At 44.7% G+C, this 21,134-nt stretch overlaps 1 protein-coding gene across 2 annotated transcripts in view; it reads right to left on the bottom strand.

The window, feature by feature from the left end:
* kiaa0586 (KIAA0586 ortholog) overlaps positions 1 to 21,134 on the bottom strand; it is a 215,379-nt gene that overhangs the window by 79,194 nt on the left and 115,051 nt on the right. For both annotated transcript variants that reach the window (XM_039741637.1, XM_039741636.1), the window contains exons 9-13: positions 11,052 to 11,199; positions 9,469 to 9,680; positions 4,486 to 4,558; positions 3,470 to 3,727; positions 593 to 770 (exon numbers count right to left, since the gene is read on the bottom strand). In XM_039741637.1, the coding sequence (XP_039597571.1) occupies positions 593 to 770; positions 3,470 to 3,727; positions 4,486 to 4,558; positions 9,469 to 9,680; positions 11,052 to 11,199 (869 nt within the window). The remainder of the gene's footprint in view (positions 1 to 592; positions 771 to 3,469; positions 3,728 to 4,485; positions 4,559 to 9,468; positions 9,681 to 11,051; positions 11,200 to 21,134) is intronic.

Genomic DNA, 21,134 nt, shown 5'->3' with positions numbered 1-21,134 from the left:
CTGTGTCACAATTTCTTGAGGACGGTCTAGAGCTAAAAGAGCTGGACAGAAAAATACCAAACTCGAAACTTAAACCTGTTATGAGATGACGAAGTGTTGATTCGTTTTTGAGCCAAATCGTGCGAGACAAAGAGGCACTCTAGAGGAACCCACAAATACCCTAATTCTGCAATTAATTATGAATTCTTCTCATCAATTGCTATCGTAATGACCTATGTTGCAATCACAAAGATCAGCAGCAGAGCGGTAAATAATTACTGAAATGTTAGATAACAGTTTGGGTAACTTGGTTCCCATGGCACAAAGCCTACTGACGCTCACGTCCGAATTTTTTGTAATTCTTAAGTGTATGAGTTTTCTGATGTTTGTTATATTTCTTGAGCTTCTATAAAAAAAAAAAAATGATCTATTCACATATGCATAGTGCTTACAAAGTCAAACTTGGCTAATTGAATTACTGGCCCAGCTGTCTGCCTACTCTGCTTTGTGTAGATTTATACAGCTTACCATAAATTTGGTTTGCATAAAGGAGTACAAAGTGATGAAGGTGGAAAGCAGGAGATGCCTCAGACTGCCATTCCATTCCACTAACCTTTGACGCTCTCCACCACTCGAGGCCTCAGAGGTTTACTTTTGGGTGAAGGAGAACTGAAGCGCAGATATGGGCCTTTCTTGAGGGAGCTGCGATGGCCTTGATAAAGAGCTTTCCCATAAACTCTTTCAAGGTACTGCTCAGCCTCCATCTCTGGCTTTGGCCCATGAAATGGCACCTGAAACAAAAAAACAAAACAACTAGAGGTGAGCTGCCACCATGGAAGAAAGATACGTCAAGTCCCAGAAAGCTGTACAATTAACAATGGGATATCTTTTCAGAAAATCAGCAAGAGAGGAGGCCTGCCTTTGACGACAGTACTGCTCTGCCAGCATTAGAGAATCCGATGTGACACAAGTGATGATAGTGTTGATGTTGTTAAGAGTGTAGAGACTGTGTAGATTGGGACCAACTGAGAATAAACTACTATGACAGCATGCTGGATAATCCACCTTAATAAAAGGATGCGTGTCTTGAGTGTCTGTCCAGCTGCTATGCGTCTCATTCCAACAGGTGGCACATCACAAACATTAACACTGCTTTTACAAATCCTATACAAAATGGCACATAACAGACATATGGGAAGCATTTGTCATTCCAACAGATGCAGCACTGCAAACATTTGCAGTAATACAGGGTGAGTCAAAATGAAGGACCCCCAGTTCTCAAGGTCATTGCGCAAGGTAGAGGCAGAGGGGTGGGGGGTCCTTTGATGGGCGATTACTTGTAGTTTTCAGTTGGCCACATGCCTTGGTCCAGTGCACACTGTTGCTTTTGCTGTTGGTGCGTACTTCAAAAACAATGAATCCATCATCACTACGCAATGCGCCTTCCGAACACACTTCAGCATTCCTCCCAACGGTGACGTCCCAAATCAGAAAACAATTCTAAATTTAGACAGACAGGTCCAACATTGAACAGAAAATCTGTAGGCCGTCCTCAGCCTGTAAGAACACCTGAAAACATTCACGCTGTAAGGGCATCCATTTTGCAGTCTCCTAGACGCTCAGTGCGCTTCTGCCTTCGGCTTTTCCAACACGTCTGATTTTGCATGAGGACCTTCATTTCCAACCATACAAAATGATGGCAGTGCAGAAAGTCACTGAGTGAGACTGGGAGAGCCGTAGAGGGTTGTGTGCCATCATTCTGAAAACCATTCATCGAGATGCCATTGTCACGTGACCTCAGTGATGAGGTACATTTCCATTTGAATGGGTAAATAAGCAAAACTTTCACTACTGAGCTGAAACCAACCCTCGTGAACTTTATCAGAGACCCCCACACACCGAGTATGTTACAGTTTGGTGCGCCATTGCAGAATTTGGCATTTTAGGCCCTTACTTTTTCGAGGGGTGGGGGGAACAACGGTCACCGTCACTTCAGAATGTGACATTGAAATGCTAGAGAACTTTTTGCTGTCCCAACTGGAAGAAATGGATGTGGTGGATGCCTGGTTTCCACAGATGAGGCAACAGCTAATACGGCCTGAACGGAGATCCATGCAAGTTTTGTTGGAGATGTTTCCGGGGAAGCTGATCTCCCTGTGTGGCGATGTCGGGTGGCCTTTACGTTCTCCTGATCTCGCTCCGTGTGGGGCTCTCTCAAGTCGAAGGTACACATCCTCATGGACGCTATTCGCCACAAAATGGCCGCTATTCCCCTTGAAATGGCTGAACGAGTCATGCGAACATTCAGAAATCGTCTTGAACAGTGTATCGCTAATGATGGCAACCACCTTGAAGACATCATTTTTAAAACACAGTGAAGAATATCTATTCGTATGCCCTTTCTTGTGTCGTAATGAAATTTATTTTATCTTTTGGTAGAATTAACTTTTGTGGTACAGTACTTCTTTTTGACCCACCCTGTACAATACTGGAGCACCTCAGAGAACAGTCCTGTCTCCCTTCCTGTTCATGCTCTACACAACACACTTCCAACACAATACCAGCGCTTGACATCTACAGAATTTTTCAGATGACTCTTCCATCATAGGTGGCATTAATAATGGAGACGAGTCAAGAGTGTAGGAATGTCACGAAGAACTTCACCTTGTGGTGTTCCTGCAACTCAACATCAGCAAGACAAAAGTACTGGTGGTGGACTTGTGACATATCAAGACGCCTCGGAGACCTGTCACTATTCGGGGTGGGGGAACTGGAAGTGGTGCAGACCTACAAGTACCTAGGGGTCCACACAAACAACAAACTGGACTGGTCAGAAAACACAGTGGTGCTGGACAAGAAGGGTCAGGGCAGACTGAACTTGCTAAGGAGACTCTCAGGTCTTCTGATGTGTGCAGCAAGCAGCTGGAAATGTTCTATCAGTCCATAGTAGCCAGTGTGGTGTTCTGTATTGTGGTCTCCTGAGGAAGCAACCCGAGCTCAAAAGTCTGAATAAACTTCTCAGGTGCTCTGGACACACTGGAAGCCGTTGTGGAAAAGTGGATGGTGGCAAAAGTGGATGTCATCATGAAAAATATCCTTCATCCACTCCTGGTGGCGCTCTCTTGGAGCACTTTTAGCCACAGGCACATTCCACCACAGTGTGCTAGGAAGCACCTCTGGGGGTCTTTCATTGCCCACTGCTATCAGGCAATTTAATGCTTCTACTTGATGTACTCGTTAAGATTATTTTTAGTTATTTATCGATTGATTTTTTTGTATTATCTGCCCTGTGAGTCTGTATCCTTATTTTTTAATGTTTCTGCAGTTGTATGTATTTGAATTTCCCTGTGGGATTAATCAACTTTTATCTTATCTAAACCTAATCAGTGGAAAATTTCTCTGCTTGCAATGACTTCTTTGTTTACCACACATTTGATACCAGCTTGAGACCTCAGTCAGCCCGTGAACTAATGACTGCCGTTATGCTCACCTTCATCAGTGGCACCCGATGTGTAGTCTTCTGCAGCACAGTACTCTTCTCAGGCGGCTCCTTATCTGCTTTATGGATGCCACCATTACTTGGAGTTTTCCATTCCCTTGTAGCTGCTTTCATCTGCTTTTTTGGTTGGGGCACATCTTTGAGTGAAGTCGTTTCTGTAGATCCTGTGCTTTTCTGAGAGGGGGGCACGGGTGCTTCTGCCTTCCTTCCTTGCTTTTTTAATAAATTCTCTTCTGAAGCAAATTCGTCCTGTGAATGAAATGTGGAAGACAGGGACAGTGATCTAGGTCAGGTCAGGTTGGGGAGCATACAATGGCACAGCACGTTGCCGCACCTACCACACGACAAAACAGCTCGGGTTCCTGGTTGGCAACCTTGCCCCCACCCCCCCAGTCAGACACGCGACCCAGTCCCACCCTCCGGAAATGACTCACTATCTGCCGCAGCCAGGTGTTATGTGGGTGTCCCCTTTGGCCTGGTCCAGCTACTCGGGTCCTCAATAATGAGGGCCACCCTCAGGTAATCACACCACATGTCCGCAGTGCCATAACTGAACTCCCTCACAATGCAGGTCATGTGCCTCATTCGGGACTCCATCAGCAACACAAAGTCAAAGCAGCGGTAACCAAGGACCCTCTGAAGAGGCACACATGAAGGAGTCCAGTCTGCAACTCAGGTCACTAAAAAGCGTCCATGTCTCGCAAACAGGAAGCACCAGGACTCTAAAGACTTGGACTTCCGTCCTTTTGCAGAGATATCGGGCGCGCCACACACCCCTTTCCAACGGCCTCATGACCCTGCAGTGCTCTCCTAATCTGTCTATTGACTTCACAGGAAGAGTCACCAGAGTCACATGAATGTCACTGCTGAGGTAGGTAAGCCACCTCGAGTAAAAAAACAGCTTGTGAATGAAAAGTCATCTGGGCTACTGCTGTTTGTGGAGACCACATTATTGCCATTAATTTGTCCAGGGAACATGCATACAGTTACAATAAAAAAAAGAATACCTGGATTTGCTTATTGATAATATTGATCCATGCATCCACCGTCTTCTTGATCCGAACCTCTTCTGTGGGATCCCTAAAAGGTTAGGCACAAATCGTTAAGAAACATAAGACAAAAAGCATTTGAAGGAAAGACATAACTGTAAGACGACGCTTGGAGCAAATGGAGCTAAATGGAGATTGAAAACTGCCATATTATACTGCATGATGACAGGTGCCAATGAAATAAAACCATCCACTCTTAGCACTTTACATGCTTGAGGACCCATTTTACAGACCCCATTTAAACTTCTGAACTGTAAAGGGAAATGAGGGACAGACATGGAGGACCCATTTTGATAACAGGCAAACACTTTATAAATGTAAGCAATTATTAATTATTATCGACCAATAACGGCGGACTGCAATAACGATAACGTGCAGTGAATACACTTGACTGATAGTTTTCATCCTCTTTCTCTGTACGTTTAGCATTCGTGTGCTCAGAGGTTGATGCGCTTGCTGTTTCCAGAGCAGCTCTTCTTTTCTCCAACCTAGAGGCCAGCTTCTTCTCTTCTTTCGTCGGCATCTTTTCATGTTAAAACTGAGTAAGTCAGTGTTTGTGTTGCAATTACTTAGTACGTTTTGTTTAATTTTTCACTTAAGCTGGCACTTAAGTCTTCAATCTGCCTCAAGAATGATTTAAGATATGAAGAGGTAGGGGAAGTGACGGCGAAGGAGGTAGGGATGAGAATGGTGCCTGTAAGCATGCGCCGCCCTGCTGGATGCTTCCGAAAGTTAATTCTACAATAAAATAAAATCAAAATAAAAAGTAATAAAAATCATCACCTCGAGAGCGGACAGTAGATGTCACGTATCAAATTTTAGGTCAATAGTTCAAACGGTTTGCAAGTTACAGGTGATTTAAAGTCCTGGACAGACAAACAGAGAGCCACGGTAGTGTATTACATAAGAAGATTATATCAAAACAGTTTTCCGTTTGTGTCCGCGTTCTTCAGATGTGACCACTCCCCTCCACACCGCTTGCCCAGTCGTTACTCCTACCCTCTCCGGACCGCCCTATGACACTCTCAGTGCTGCTAACTCGCCTTTCAATGCAGTCGCTTATAACGTCAAGGCAGAAAAGCAAATTATCTATTCTAGAATGTCAAATTTTAAACTGCGATAGAAAAACAGCGGCAAGAACTCATAATGAACGTCAAAACAAACAAAAAATATAATAAACAAAAAACAGCTGCAGGTAATAAAAATCAAGAACAAAGGGAATCGTCCAATAAACGAAAAAGACAAAAATATCCCGAACAGAAATGCAAAAAAATCTACGTTTATAGAATGTAAGTTAGAGGATGAAGTAATTCATAATAGTGTTTTTGACAAGGCGTTAATGTAATTCAATTTTTGATTTACTTTTTATTATGTTTTACTTTATACTACGTTTGATTATCCATTGGTATTTAAAATAGACAGTTGTGGTGAAATATTCAAGTAATTGCTTTTCTATCTATAATAACTAAGGACCAGATTGTCTTCCTCCTGCACCCTGCATACTCTTAATTATGCCATCTCTTTAAATACAATCACTTTAAGCAATGGAGGGGCGCCCTGATGCCCTTCAAGCACCTCAGCCAGTACCCGCCACTAGGGGTTGGCAAAGCAAGCAGGGGGTGAAGCCCCCTAGTTGTTATTATTATGTAGAAAAGTTTGGTTTTCTGACACCACAGACACTCCCAGGTAGCTCCAGTGTGAGTTTCACTGCTGATAACCAGAAAAAAGATTTCAATGCCTTTTCTCAAGATTTAACAGGCCTTGTTCTCTGAGGCTTACTGCAAAGAAAGCCCTTTGTCTCTCATTGATGTGCCGGCCGCCTTTCACAGAATATCTCGAGGCAAAACAGAACACTGATTATATGTTCCTCACATGTTCTTAATCTATTATTCGTTTTGAATGTTTCTATAAGACAGGGACATCTTAATGACCTTCCAAATTCATAATCTCGTTTTGCTGCTTCTCACTCCAGTCACCCACAGTTCCTTTCAAGGACTTAGACAGTCAATCAATCCTTTGTTATGCGTGAATTCAACTCTTTTCGCCTTTCAAAGCAGACGGCAGATGGCTGTTACTTTTTACTTATGAGTCTTCTTCTTTCGGCTGCTCCCGTTAGGGGTCGCCACAGTGGATCATCTTCTTCCATATCTTTCTGTCCTCTGCATCTTATTCTGTTACACCCATCACCTGCATGTCCTCCCTCACCACATCCATAAACCTTCGCTTAGGCCTTCCTCTGTTCCTCTTCCCTGGCAGCTCTATCCTTAGCACCCTTCTCTCATTATACCCCTCATCTCTCCTCTGCACATGTCCAAACCAGCACAATCTTGCCTCTCTGACTTTGTCTCCCAACCGTCCAACTTGAGCTGACCCTTTAATGTCCTCATTTCTAAATCCTGTCCATCCTTGTCACACCCAATGCAAATCTTAGCATCTTTAACTCATCTACCTCCAGCTCTGTCTCCTGCTTTCTGGTCATTGCCATCGTCTCCAGCCCATATGACACAGCTGGTCTCACTACCGTCCTGTAGACCTTCCCTTCCACTCTTGCTGATACCCGTCTGTCACAAGTCACTCCTTCTCCACCCACTCCAACCTGCCTGCAATCTCTTCTTCACCTCTTTTCCACAGTCCCCATTACTCTGTGCTGTTGATCCCAAGTATTTAAACTCATCCACCTTCACCAACTCTACTCCCCTCATCCTCACCATTCCACTGACCTCCCTCTCATTTACACACATGTATTCTGTCTGTTCCTACTGACCTTCATTCCTCTCCTCTGTAGAGCATATCTCCACCTCTCTTGGGTCTCTTCAATCTGCTCCCTACTATCGCTACAGATCACAATGTCATCAGCAAACATCAGAGTCCACGGGGACTCCTGTCTAATCTCGTCTGTCAACTTGTCCATCACCATTGCAAATAAAAAGGGGCTCGGAGCCGATCCCGAATGTTATCCCGCCACCGTCACTCCTACAGCAGACCTCACCATGGTCACACTCCCCTCATACATATCCTGTACCACTCTTATGTACTTCTCTGCCACTCCCGACTTCCTCATACAATACCACAGCTCCTCTCTCCTCACCCTGTGATTTGCATTCTCCAGGTCCATAAAGACACAATGCAACTCCTTCTGGCATTCTCTATACTTCTCCATCAACACCCTCAAAGCAAACATCACATCTGTGGTGCTCTTTCTTGGCATGCTTTTTACTTATGGGTACTGACTTTAAATATAACCAATAGTTTTCACACTTCACAAATAAAGACGAGTCAAAGTACTGACACATGCACACTCAACTTCAAAGTATTGGCACTGGGAGAAAAACAAATGAGATTTAAAAGAAACAAAATTTATGCATGGAAGCAGACGGACTTATCCTGTCACTGAAGATTTGCCTGCAGCAGCTGTAGTCTGCGGTTTGTCCTCATTAACACAAGCAGGTGGACAAATGTGACAACATATCTGGCTTTGTATCATCATCGTGCAGAGTACACAGGCATCTTAGGCAATCATAGATAATACAGGGTGGTCCAGATCTAATCATGCAGATCCAGATCATCTGGATGACTTTTATTTATGCAGGGACGATTCAAGTTCGGTGTAAAGACGATTCTTCATGTCGTCAGTTCGCACACTTCTTGATGGTCCGGGATTTTCGGCTGATTTTCTATGTAATAAACTTAATAAGTTATAGTGTAATGAAAATTGCATAATTAGATCTGGACCACCATATACAGAGAGATTCACTGAAAAGAGGCCCTGAATATTCTGTAATAACTCTCGCTAGGACGAAGCAATCTGAACGAAACAATGTGCAATGTGCTCCTCAGTATACGGAGCTTCGAACAAGCTGGGGTGCCCTTGCATCGGAGTGATGAGGTAGGCGCTGGACAGCCATTGTGACCTTTAACCTCCATTTGTAATTTCTGGGTGTCTACCGCCCGTACCCCTTCACTCAGTCACTCAGCTTCTCATCAGGATGGTGGTGTGCAGTATTGAGCAGCGCATCTTCAGGGTGTGAACTTATTGGGTCACCAATTCATTTAAGCGATGTCAGAATCAACTGGATGGTCGCAAGTTAACGGAAGGTTAGATGGAGCAATGTGTCATACATCAGGAAGGCTGGCAGAAATTGAGTGCTTCTTTGGCAACAGGGTCATTTCAAAGGGGCTTTGGCCACCATGGTCGCCGGATCGAACACCACCAGACTTTTTCCTTTGGGGTCTGCTCAAAGGAAAAGTCTATCGGAACAAGCCTCACACTGTGGAAGACTTGAAAGAAAACATCCAATGTGAAATTGCTGCTGTTCAACCCCGAGACGATGATGATACGTTCAGGAACACGGAGCGCCATGTCAAAATGTGTCTGGCAGAAAACAGAAACCACTACTAGCATCGCATGTCATGCAACCGATTACACAAACGTCAAGGTATAGAGCAGATTTTTGTGGTTCAGATTGCTCCATCCTAATGGGAGTTACAACAGAATATTGGGGGTCTCTTTCAAGTGAATCTCCCTGTAGTAAGATGACAGACCCATTATATCCAGTTTGCCTTTAGGTAGTGCCAATGGAGGCCTTGGCAAGACTCCTTTTTTTGTCCATTCTCTATACCTCAAAGTCAATTTACAGTCGACTGAAATATTTTCATCTTGTAGTTACATACGGAAGAAACTGCAAGGGAGCTACAGAGGTGGGGATTGTGCTGGTGATGTTACATGAATGCCATCATACTCAGTGCCTTTCAAAGAGACAAAGCATAAAACCAACTGTCTGCCATTTTTCTAAGGGCTTGTTACCTGACAAGTACAGAAAGGAGAGGGCTTGACCAACATTTAAAAACAGAAACAACAATCTCAATGATGTAAATAATAAAACGTAGTAAGACAACCAAGGAAATTTAATGTCAGGAGAACAGCAGGTGACCCAAATGTACCTGTTGTTAGACAAGGCATCCAGGTACGAGTGCAGTATGTCCCCACTTCTTGCCCGCATGATAGCATCCAGGTTCTCCTCCAAAATTCGACGCTTCTTCTCCACCTCGGTTAATGTCCGCTTGACATCTTCAAACATCGACTCGGGCATTTGGGCTTTCTTGAGAAAAGATGGCTGTGGAAGTTGTGGCAGGTCGTCCTGTGGTGTGACAGTCTGAGAACACAAAGCAGAGGTTTACATAGCGCTGCATCTTACAGTCTGAATGAAGAGCGTTTGAGGGGTGGGTTCCAAGAAATACTTGTGACATGCAGGTCCTGGTCCATGCACCCTCTTCCAATTTAGGGAGCCTCTCGAACCCAACAGCATCGGTAATGTAACCGGAGGGGCTGACAGATGAGGACAAATCACACTTGGAGCAAGGGCAAGGTGTAAAGTGTGCAGTGCTTTAATTAAAACAAACCAAAACTGAAGTGTTCAAATAAATTGTGCAGTTCTCCATAGTCCCATAAATAAACCACAAGTGACAAGTGGCGGTTAAAATCCATAATAAATAAATTCTTTAAAACGAGGTTAAAAATCAACAGGCTGGAAACTGTCCTTTATAAAAACCCGGTACCTTCTTCCTTCTAACTGGTGGCTCCCCTGCTTCACCCATATGGGCCTTGCGACAGGGGAGTCGCCCTATCAGCAGGTTCAGCTGATGCTCATACTGGTCTGATAACCTTCTGTCCCCTGGCTATGTACATACAGCTCACTCGCCGGACCGAGACGTGGGACCCCACCGACCAGGGCGCTCACACTGGGGCTCTCCATCCCAAGCCTCCTTGACTCCCACTGCCTTCTCGGCCATACGCGGTGGGCTGTCCAAACTCCTGGTCTCTCCTGCACCTCATAACCACTCAGCTGGAGCGACCGTTTCCTACTGCCCCCCACCGAGTGTCGGCCAAACATTCCTCTCCTAAGGGGCTCTCCTCCCAGCTGCCTGCTCCCGCTCCTGAACCAGCACTTAACACCTCCACCCTTCTTTTCTCTTTGATACCTCCCTCCTTGATTCTGTCTCTCCCACACACCAAAGCACTGTGAATCAACGTCACCGGCTTTGGTGCAAATGACAGTGACAAGTCCCAAAGGGAATGGTGGCCACCAATAACTGCTCTCGCTTTATCCTTCCTGACGGATTCTTCTCTAGTTATACGTTTTGCTAGTGTCCTTATCACTACTGGTAGCAAGAGGCCATTCACATTGCAAAGGTAGCCCATCCCCTCCAGGAAGGCATATTCATATGTGCCACCACTGTGCCTCCCTGTACAGTCTCAAGGGCATGGAGGAGATACCAGGAGATGGGCCAGCTGGACAGGGCTAAAGAAGGGCACCAATCCAGTAGGAGAACTGGTTGCTATCTGCACCTTTGTGTGACGAGGAACAGGAGCAGCACTGCCAGAGCCTACAAAATGACCTCCAGCTGCCTACTGGTGGGCTTTACAGAAACATTTCAGATAACTGAATTGGCAATATACAGCAGGAATAGTGAGCTGAAGGTTTTCTTGGGTTCAAAATCAGGAGGCCATGCCAATCCTTTCTCACCTGTAGCAGCCTTGGCATTTCAATGTTCAGTCTGCTGCAGTCACAAAGCACATGTTTGCATTTTGTTTGTCCTGTGTGGGTAGCGGCGTCCTTACGCAGACTGGGCAAGGGGGCATCCTGAGTTAATGTCTTCAGTTGTCTGCTGGAACTGGGGGGAAAAGAAAAATAAAAAAAAGAGGACAACATCAACCGATCCTTATTTCATATAGCACCCTAAATAAGGAAAGAGAAATGCATGTGAGTTACGCTAACACATGTTGCCCTTCAATACCAACAGACCAAGCAAGTAAACACATAAATAAATACACACACACACACGCACGCACTTTGGTCAGAACACACACTGGAATTACTATAAAGCAAGAACATTTAAAAGAAAGAAAAGATCATTTCTGACTTGGCTGAGACATTCACAGTGAGGCATTAGGCAGAAGAACTGCTGTTGGTATAAAAGACCCCCGTGGTGTTTCCTGACACACTTGTGAATAATTCACTTCCTGAATGTCCTCACTGCTGTTGTGTCACAGAGAGGATGCACAGCATTGTTCATAATGGCACTCAGTTTTGTTTTAATTCTCTCCTTCGCTACGACCTCCGGGGAGCCTGCCCTTGTAATTTTACTGTTTATTCGGTGGGCCTCTCTTGAAGTGATGTTACCAGCCCACCTATAGAAGATGTGAAGGATGTCACTTCTCACATTAAAGGAACGTTGTCTCCTAAACATATAAGAGCCTGCTCTGCTCGTTCTCTCCTCTGTGTTCCGAGACCAGTCCAACCTGTCACTGATGTGGACCCCCAAGTAACTGTAGGAGTGGACCACCCTTACATCCACTCTGCTTTATAATATGCTCACAATAACCCTTTGGCACTTCACCCACCAACAGAATTGGAGGCAGCGCTTTTCCCACAGACATCACTGAACAATTTAACTGAGGATGCCAAAGCAGAATAAACATTTCTTTGGTAAGCCGTCCGATGAGCGAGTGTCTGCGGGCAGCTGCTCATTCCCACCACCTGCTTGCTCTACATCACCCGGAAGCAGGCGCCCGCTCTGGACAGTGTACATGGTGGAAAAGTGCCCAGTGTGAACTGGGACAACACAGTGACACCGCACACAAAGCATGGTTGGTAACCCAGACTTGGCCTCTCACTACTGCACCAGTACTGCATGAAGGAATCTCTTAGCTAAATCAAGAGACTGCAAAGGCAATTATGGGTACGTTCAGAAATCTCAATGGCAGCAGGGTCACTCGCTGAATCCAAAGCGAGGTCATTTTTTTTATTTTTAAACAGGACACTGTGATGTTAAGAAAATCCTCCATGAAATCAGCAGTCAAAGTAATGAATACAAAGCTAGTGAGCCACCGACACCATCTAAGAAAATGTTGAAAGACTTGAATTTATTCACAAAATACTTACACAAGACGGGCAAATGTATTTGGCCCTCCTCCACAGCAACAAGCTCCAAACTACTGATTTTAAGGTGTCTCATTGTTAACCGTGGAATAAAATAAAGCACATCCATTGCAAGTAGAACTCGGTGACTTTAAATGTGACACTGTCATAAGACGCCACCTTTGCTCCAAGTCAGTTATGTGAAAGTTCCGCTCTGCTAGATTGTAAGTCGTATGATTGTGAAGTGGAAGCACTGAAGAGCAACAGCAGCTCAGCCATAAGTGGGAGACCACGCAGACTCACAGAGCAGGCCCACCGAGTGCTGAAGCACATAAAAATCAAACCTCATCTGTATCATCGCTCACTACAGAGGTCCAAACTACCACTGGAAGCTTCACCAGCATCAAGAGCTTCACTAAATGGGTTTCCACGGCCGTGCAATGTCTAGCGCAGGGTGGACTGGCGTAACGAACACCACCACTGGATTCTAGAGCAGTGGAAATGTCTTCTCTGAAGTGATGAGCCACACTTCACTATCGGGAAGTGTGTGATGGGGAGAACGCTACCTTCTGGGCTGCAGAGTGCCTATTGTAAAGTTTGGTGGAAGACGGGTAATGACAGAGTTTGGGGTTTGGTTCCAGTCAAGGGTCCTGTTAACACTACAGGAGAGAAGGACATTTCAGACAATTGTGTGCTTCCAAATTAGCGAAAACAGTTTGAGGACGATTCTTCTGTGTTCCAGCACAACTGTGCCCCCCATGAAGACCTGCATGAACTCAAGTGGCCTGCACAGAGCCCTGACCATCAACCCTACTGGACACCTTTGGGATGAACTGGAATGCCGACAGTGAGCCAGGACTTCTCGTCTAACGTCAGTAACCAACCTCAGAAATGCTCGGTTGGCTGAATGGGCACAAACTTCCCACAGACACACTCCAAAATCTTGTGGAAAGAGAGGAATAGCGGCTGTTATGGACGCAAAGGTGGGGGACAACCGTATACTAATGGCCATGGTTTTAAAACAAACAAACAAACGGGACGCCCGACAAACTTATGCAGCAGGGGAAAATTAGTATCAAACACGAGAATGTTTATCTCAGTAAATATATTTCTGATGGGGCTAACTGACAGGAAATGTTCACCAGATGTTGGTAACAACCCAAGTAATCCACACGTACAAAGAGATCCAAACAAATCAGTCCATAAATTATGTGTAATAAAGTGGAATGACACTGAGAATAAGTTTGGAACATGCTTACTGAAAGTTATTGAATACTTGGTAGGAAAGCCATTGTTGGTCATGACAGCTTCAAAGATGCCTCCTGTATGGAGAAACGAGTCGCATGCATTGCTCAGGTGGGATTCTTCTACATAAACTGCATTCAAATCTTGACGGCTCCAGGGGCTTCTTCTATGAACTCTGATCTTCAGATCTTTCCATCGATTTTCAATTGGATTCCAGTCAGGTGATTGACTTGTACTTTCTAGCAGCTTCTTTATTTTCTTTCTCTTAAACCAATTGAGAGTTTCCTTGGCTGTGTGTTTGGGGTCCTTGACTTGCTGAAATGTCTCCCCTTGCTTCATCTTCAGAATCCTGGTTGATGGCAGCAGATTCTTATCAAGAATGTTCCGCTACATTTCTCCATTCATCCTTCTTTCAATTCAATGAAGTCTGCCAGCATTTTGGGGTGTTTTTGGGGTGATGTGCAGTGCCATTTGTGAAAAATAAATTGGATAACTTAAAACGATAAGACAAAAATCTAGCCTGGCTTGACAAACTCAGGACCCACCAACCCCTCAGATAACAAACTCTGTGCCTTGCAGGTCTCATGTTTTATTAACCTGCACTACTTAAGCTGAGCAGCAGAGGGTGCAAAAGTCCTGGCATTAGCCCACTGATGGACTCCTAGTAAGATTTTGAGCGCTGCTGTTATCTTGTATAAGAAGCCCATTTCTACCAATGTCATCATCTAGTTTTAGGTAGCAAGTCGGCTTTAAGACAGGCAGACAATTGATTCATATGATTTGCTGAAAAGAGTCATTTAAAACGAACAAATCGTCTGTGAATGACCCATTAGACTAAGGACCCCTCTAAAGCAACTGAGACCGACTGCTTAAGTCACACTGACGTCAACTAAAAGATGGCCTCCCAATCTGCAACCAAACCGAGACATTAAAGTGGACACCCGCAGTGCCCCAACTCTTCTTTGATTATCTTGTCTCCTTTTACACAAATCAACATTTTCTTAATTAGCCAGTTAATAATAGTAGCAACCTGGGTGTTGTACTGTGTTAGCCATTATGAGTGTGGTGAGAAGTCAAACAAAATGACCTCTTTGACTGGCTAACTAAAAAGATTACAATATGTAAGCTCTCGAGGCAACTTGGGCCCCTTCTTCAGGTAAAATGTAATCATTACAATCAATTAATCAATTACATTTTGCCTGAAGAGTAGCTGCCTCGAAAGCTTGCATATTGTAATCCTTTTAGTTAGCCAATCAAAGGGGTCATTTTGTTTGACGTCCCACTACAGCTAATAATAGTAAATTATTGAAGTGATAAGACTCTTGTTAACACGCGATTGTGATTTTGGATTGTTTTATAGTGTGTTACAATGTGCTTCAAGTCATCTGTAAGGGAGGAGCGGAGCGAGACCAGGCTCTGCTCGGTCACTGCACTCATTTAAATGATACACAGAATACAACAAGAGGCTCGGCTGGATGAATCGAAACCTGGAGTGAAGTTTTGCTTACAGGGACTAACAGGTCTACTGAGGATGCTCAACAAGGACAATACATTAGCATATTAAACACAGAGGAGTTGGAGTCGGAAGTACCAAAAACTAAGGAGTTGGAGTTGTAGTTGAAGGATTTATCTACCGACCCACAGCTCTGCTGGCGCAAGCGAACTATGATACACAGTGAAATGAGAGAAGTCACAAAATCAACCGGAATGTTCAAGCAAATTGTAGAAAAAAACCTGATTTAAATCCGTTAAGTAGTTCTCCCATGAAAAGCGGACAGACATTAAATTTAATATTATATATTAGTAAACCTTGTGCAGTTAAAATCTCAACATTTCTGGAGCTTAGCAGAGCCAGATAACCATAAGAATCTTCACCAGGCAGCTCTGAAAATGTCTGCTTTGTTTGGGTCTCCATACCTCTGATGAGTCTGACGTGAATGTCATGAACTCAAAGTTCAGAACACGACTGACAGACGAACACTTAAATGACTGCAGAAGAGTAGAACCTCAGAGGCTCCACTCCATCACACAACTCAGTGCTAGTCATCTGACTAGCTAAAAAACACATCACACATGCGACTGGACATTTGAATAAAGTGACACAGTGACATGGAACACAATGACAAATAAGTCAGATCTGTGGATTTGGAATTGCATTGTTTTGTTTTGACAGCACTCATGTATTAATTCAGTAGTGTGAGATACACTAGAAAATGCAGACAGACGTACAAAATGCACCTGCAGGTAAGCGAAATATTTTCTGTGATATTTTAATGCACACTGCGAGTTGTGGATACCAACATTTTGTAAATGTTCAGACAAAACAAGCTTATCCAGTTTGTTTGGGTTGAAATAAGCTATGAGAATAAACGTTAGAAAACATGAGGAGCCCTCGGCCATTTTCATTTTGTAAAAGAAGCTCTTGGGGGAAAAAAGGTTGGAGATCCCTGGGTTAAAGACTTCGTGACAGACTGCACACAAAGGGTTAGTTATGGTGGGCCCCCACATCTCTTCAGTCATCAGCACAGGCTCTCCTCGGGGCTGTGTGCTGAGACCCCTGCTCTTCACGCTGTACACACACGACCGCGGTGGGGCTCATCTCTGCGGAGGATGAGTCAGTCTACAGGGACGAAGTGGAGCGGCTGACAGCATGGTGCACTGACCACAACCTGCTCCTGAACACAATTAAGACCAAGGGGCTCATTGTGGACTTCAGGACATCAAACCACTCTATATCAGAGGGGACTGTGTGGACAGGGTGTCAGACTTCTGCTTCCTGGGAGTCCACATCATAGGGTGTGAACACAGCTGAGCTGGCAAAGAAGGCTCAGCAGAGACTTTATTTCCTGGGAGTCCTCAGGAAAAACAACAACATCCCCCAAAAAGTGCTGGTGTCCTTCAATCGCTGCTCTATGGAGAGTATTCTGTGCTACGCCCTCTGCGTGTGGTTTTCTAGCTGCACTTCAGCGGATCGTAAAGACGGCCCAGGAGATCATTGGCTGCTCTTTACCTTCTCTGGATGAACTGCACAGCTCTCGCTGCCTCAGGAAAGCGGAAAACATCTTGAAAGACTCCTCACACCCCGCTCATGACATGTTCTAACTGTTGCTATCAGGCAAAAGACAGGAGCATCGAAACAAAGACAATAAGAGACTGAATAGCAGTTTCTACTCTGTTGCTATTAGGGCACTGAATGCCACCTAATCACCTCCAATGCAACTTGTTGATTACAGCGCAATAGATGACATCTTGTGCAGTAGTAGTGTTTCATGTGCAATACGGTTTGATGTTGAATGTCTGCGTTCTACCTCATTACCTCATCTTATCCTTTTCTATCCTTTTGTAATTATTTTTATTTACATTTTTTGAATATTTTTTTTGACACCGCAGGGACTGCACCTAATTTCGTTGTATTTGTTACCATGACAATAAAGATATTCTGATTCTGACCACTCAGTGTGTCCAGGGGTGCTGTACAATGGCCGACCCTGCACTCTCACCTCTAGAGGTCATGTGAAAAGACAATTTCCCCTCGTGGAAATTAATAAAGTATATCAAATCAAAAATCAGAACAATCTTAAGATTACAGCAGATGAGCCACAGGAAAAAAATTAGGGGCATAATGTGGTTAAAGGGGAAATTTCATCCTAAATCTTGAAATGTGCACGTTGATCCCGTAGTTTATTTTATCATTATAGTAGACCATTGTAAACGTCATCATAAAACCGACTCAGTTGTTAATCATTACGTACTTCTGGGGCTTCCTCCTGAACTGTCAGCAGCAATCGTCACACAGAACACATTCAATTTATGAACATTTAGAATCCTTAGATTAATACTTGATATCATTTTCATGACAAAATGCATTAAACTACCGTATTTACTCGTGTACCACGCGCCCTCTGTGACGATGCGGGTTTGGCTCCACGCTCCCATCGCTATTCGGGAGCCCTTAAACCCAACACCGTCGGTAATGTCACCGATGAGCTAGACAGTTGAGGCAATAAACAATTGAGCAAGGGGATGGTATAAATGTGCAAAGTGCTTTTATTAAAAGACAATCAAAAACAAAGTGTTCAATAAATAAAGTGCAGTGCTTCAAAAAAAGTCATTAAATAAATAATCCAATACAAAAAATGTGGAGGTTAAAAACATACAAAAAAACAATCCTTTAAAACGAGGTTAAAACATCCAACAGGAAGCAATCTTTAAAAACAACAAGCTCAGTGCTTCTTCCCACTTGGCGTCTCACCTGCTTCTCCTGCTTGGGCTTAGCAGCAGGCAAGATGTTCTCTGCAGCTGCCCTTTTCCCTTCACTCACACACGAGACTGGAGACCTCCCAATCCCTGGCTTTGGTCTGGCACTCATCCCAGCCTCGAGACTTGGTTCAATCCAACGGCCAGGACGCTCACGTTGGATACTCCCCGACCAAGCCTCCTGACTCTCGCTGCCTTTCCGGCCTTCTGCGGCCAGTCGCCATTCCCTGGTCACTCCCGCTACCTGATCGCTCAGCGGGAGCATGGCCAAAAAGAAGAAAAATTATTTTGAAATTTTGTTACGGGGCAAAAACGGGGCGTGAAATGAAACATACTTAGCGTTAAGTACAGTGTAAAGGATGAGCATGGGAAAATTTGGCTTCCTATGTATATTGGAAGTCGCAGAAATAGGGAGGAGGGGTTTCCCCTATCTATATATACAGTTTAGGAGGTACGCTCATCCCCCCCTTGGGTGTTGCAATAGGACATGAAACATACCTAACTTTTGTAAGTACACTGCAAGGAATGAGCACGCGAAATTTCAGCTTCCCACCTATACGGATCATCTTCTTCCATAGCTTTCTGACCCCTGCATCTTGTTCTTTAACATCCATCACCTGCATGTCCTCCCTCACCACAACCATAAAGCTTCTCTTAGGCATTCCTCTTTTCCTCTTCCCTGGCAGCTCTATCCTTAGCACCCTTCTCTCATTATATCCAGCATTTCTCCTCTGCACATGTCCAGACCAACGCAACCTTTCCTCTCTGACTTTGTCTCCAAACTTGAGCTGACCCACTAATGTCCTCATTTCTAATCCTGTCCATCCTTGTCACACCCAATGCAAATCTTCGCATCTTTAACTCTGCCACCTCCAGCTCTGTCTCCTGTGCCACCGTCTCCAGCTCATATAACATAGCTTTTCTCACTACCGTCCTGTAGACCTTCTGTTTCACTCTTGCTGATACCCGTCTGTCACAAATTACTCCTGACACTCTTCTCCATCCTCCCTGAACTCTTTTTCACTTCTCTTCTGCACTCCCTGTTACTCTGTACTGTTAATCCCAAGTATTTAAACTCCTCCACCTTTGCCAACTCTACTCCCTGCATCCTCACCATTCCACTGACCTCCCTCTCATTCACACACATGTATTCTGTCTTGGTGGTCCTACTGACCTTAATTCCTCTCCTCTCTAGAGCAGATCTCCACCTCTCCAGGGTCTCCTCAATCTGCTCCCTACTATCGCTACAGATCAGAATGTCATCAGCAAACATCACAGTCCACAGGGACTCCTGTCTAATCTTGTCTGTCAACCTGTCCATCACCATTGCAAATAAAAAGGGGCTCGGAGCCGATCCCTGATGTTATCCCACCACCGTCACTCCTACAGCAGACCTCACCACGGTCACACTGCCCTCGTACATATCCTGTACAACTCTTATGTACTTCTCTGCCACTCCCGACTTCCTCATACAATACCACAACTCTTCTCATGTCACCATCTCATATACTTTCTTCAGGTCTACAAAGACTCAATGCAACTCCTTCTGGCCTTCTCTAAACTTCTCCATCAACACCCTCAGAGCAAACATTGCATCTGTCACACTGCTGCTCACTAATCATCACCCCATAACTTCATGCTGTGGCTCATCAGTTTTATAACCCCCTGTAGTTACTGTAGCCCTCCCTGCACATCCCCGTTATTCTTAAATATCGGCACCTGTACACTTCTTCTCCACTCCTCAGGAATCATCTCACTTTCCAAGATTTATTTGTCCTTATCATTTACAATATATCCATGTTTGATTTTACATTCCTGCCCTACTGTTTTCTGGTTATTTCATCGTGTGGGGGGAAAAAAAAAAGTACAACTTGTAAGGAGTACGGCTTGTTATTTGATCAAGAAGCCTCAGGTTATCCAAGGAATATTCTTGGTAGTGTAGTGGCCGGTCTGGGTAAGGGGTTACATGGTACAACACTTGCATAGCATGGGAGTCCACAGGCGTATGCGTCGCGGCCCTTAGACTTTGCTCTGCCAACTCATCACCATGACCCATGAACTCTCAATTTACAGACCATCTTATGAATTGTTATAAGGTAGCCATCTGCTTTGAACATATAATAAGGAAGGAGAATCAAAGCCACAAAAATACAAAAGAAGAAGATTCAAAGTGACAGCAAATTAAACAAATACTGGGAGAACATTCTAAAACACCCGTGCTGGACGCTTCTCAGGAAATGCACACAACCAACTTTAGTAGCCTGATCTTGTTGGAGGCGCCATCTTCACATCTGAGCATGTCGCCTCACGCATGCTGCATCCTTCACTGTTGTTAGTAACTGACCAAAGCAGGATACCCCATTACTCCCTCCTCCTCTTCCTCCTCCAAGAAATGCATGCATATGGCATTACGTAATTGTAGTGGTTTGACTGCTTCACAGGACCGATGACCCCGGGGACATCAACTCGTACACACCAGCGTCACACTCCTGAGATGTGAAGAGTGGTTGCACACACACACACACACACAGAGTCACTGCCATCCCCTCCCCCTTCACTCTCCAGCCTGAGCTGGGGGGTGCGTTGGGAGAGAAGAGCTAATCAGAGGCAGCTGTCTCCTAGCAACCAGGCCTTCCACATTTGGAAAAGCACAAACAGCTGAGCGGGCGAGGATATTTCTGGCCTATCACTCCTGCTCACCTCATCAAGCTGACATCAAATCCTCCTCTTGGGCCCCCTGCCATTCATTAAATGCCCAGCAGACCGTGCCTAATAGCGTGAGGTAAGAGAAGCGGGCGAACGTGACTGCATGGAGACAGAAACCATGCCGCCCCTTTAAAGCCACCCTCGCTTTTAATTAGACGGGGAAAGATGTGGCACCGGGGCATGTTCTCTCTGTGGGGACACCCCGATCAGAAAAATCCACCCAGTGAAAGGCAAGCAGGTCAAAATGTATGGAGTGAATATACACAGAATTTAAAATGTTTGGAACCGCTGCTAAGAGCGGCAAGGCTTGTTCATTGTGACCACTTTTGGTTCTTAAGGGACTCGGTCAGCCAACATCTGTCCTGCCACTCCTCACTTCCTTTAGCCTGAAATGAATAATAAAATAAAAAGAAACACAGGGGCAAACACTACTGTACTTGGTGACTCGTGTTAAAAGCGAGTCACAACTCAGACGTGCTG

The sequence above is a fragment of the Polypterus senegalus genome, chromosome 18 (genome assembly GCF_016835505.1).
Source record: "Polypterus senegalus isolate Bchr_013 chromosome 18, ASM1683550v1, whole genome shotgun sequence".
In the NCBI taxonomy this organism is placed as follows: Eukaryota; Metazoa; Chordata; class Cladistia; order Polypteriformes; family Polypteridae; genus Polypterus; species Polypterus senegalus.
The sequence above is the reverse complement of the archived record's forward strand: the minus strand, read 5'-3'. Positions and strand labels throughout refer to the sequence as shown.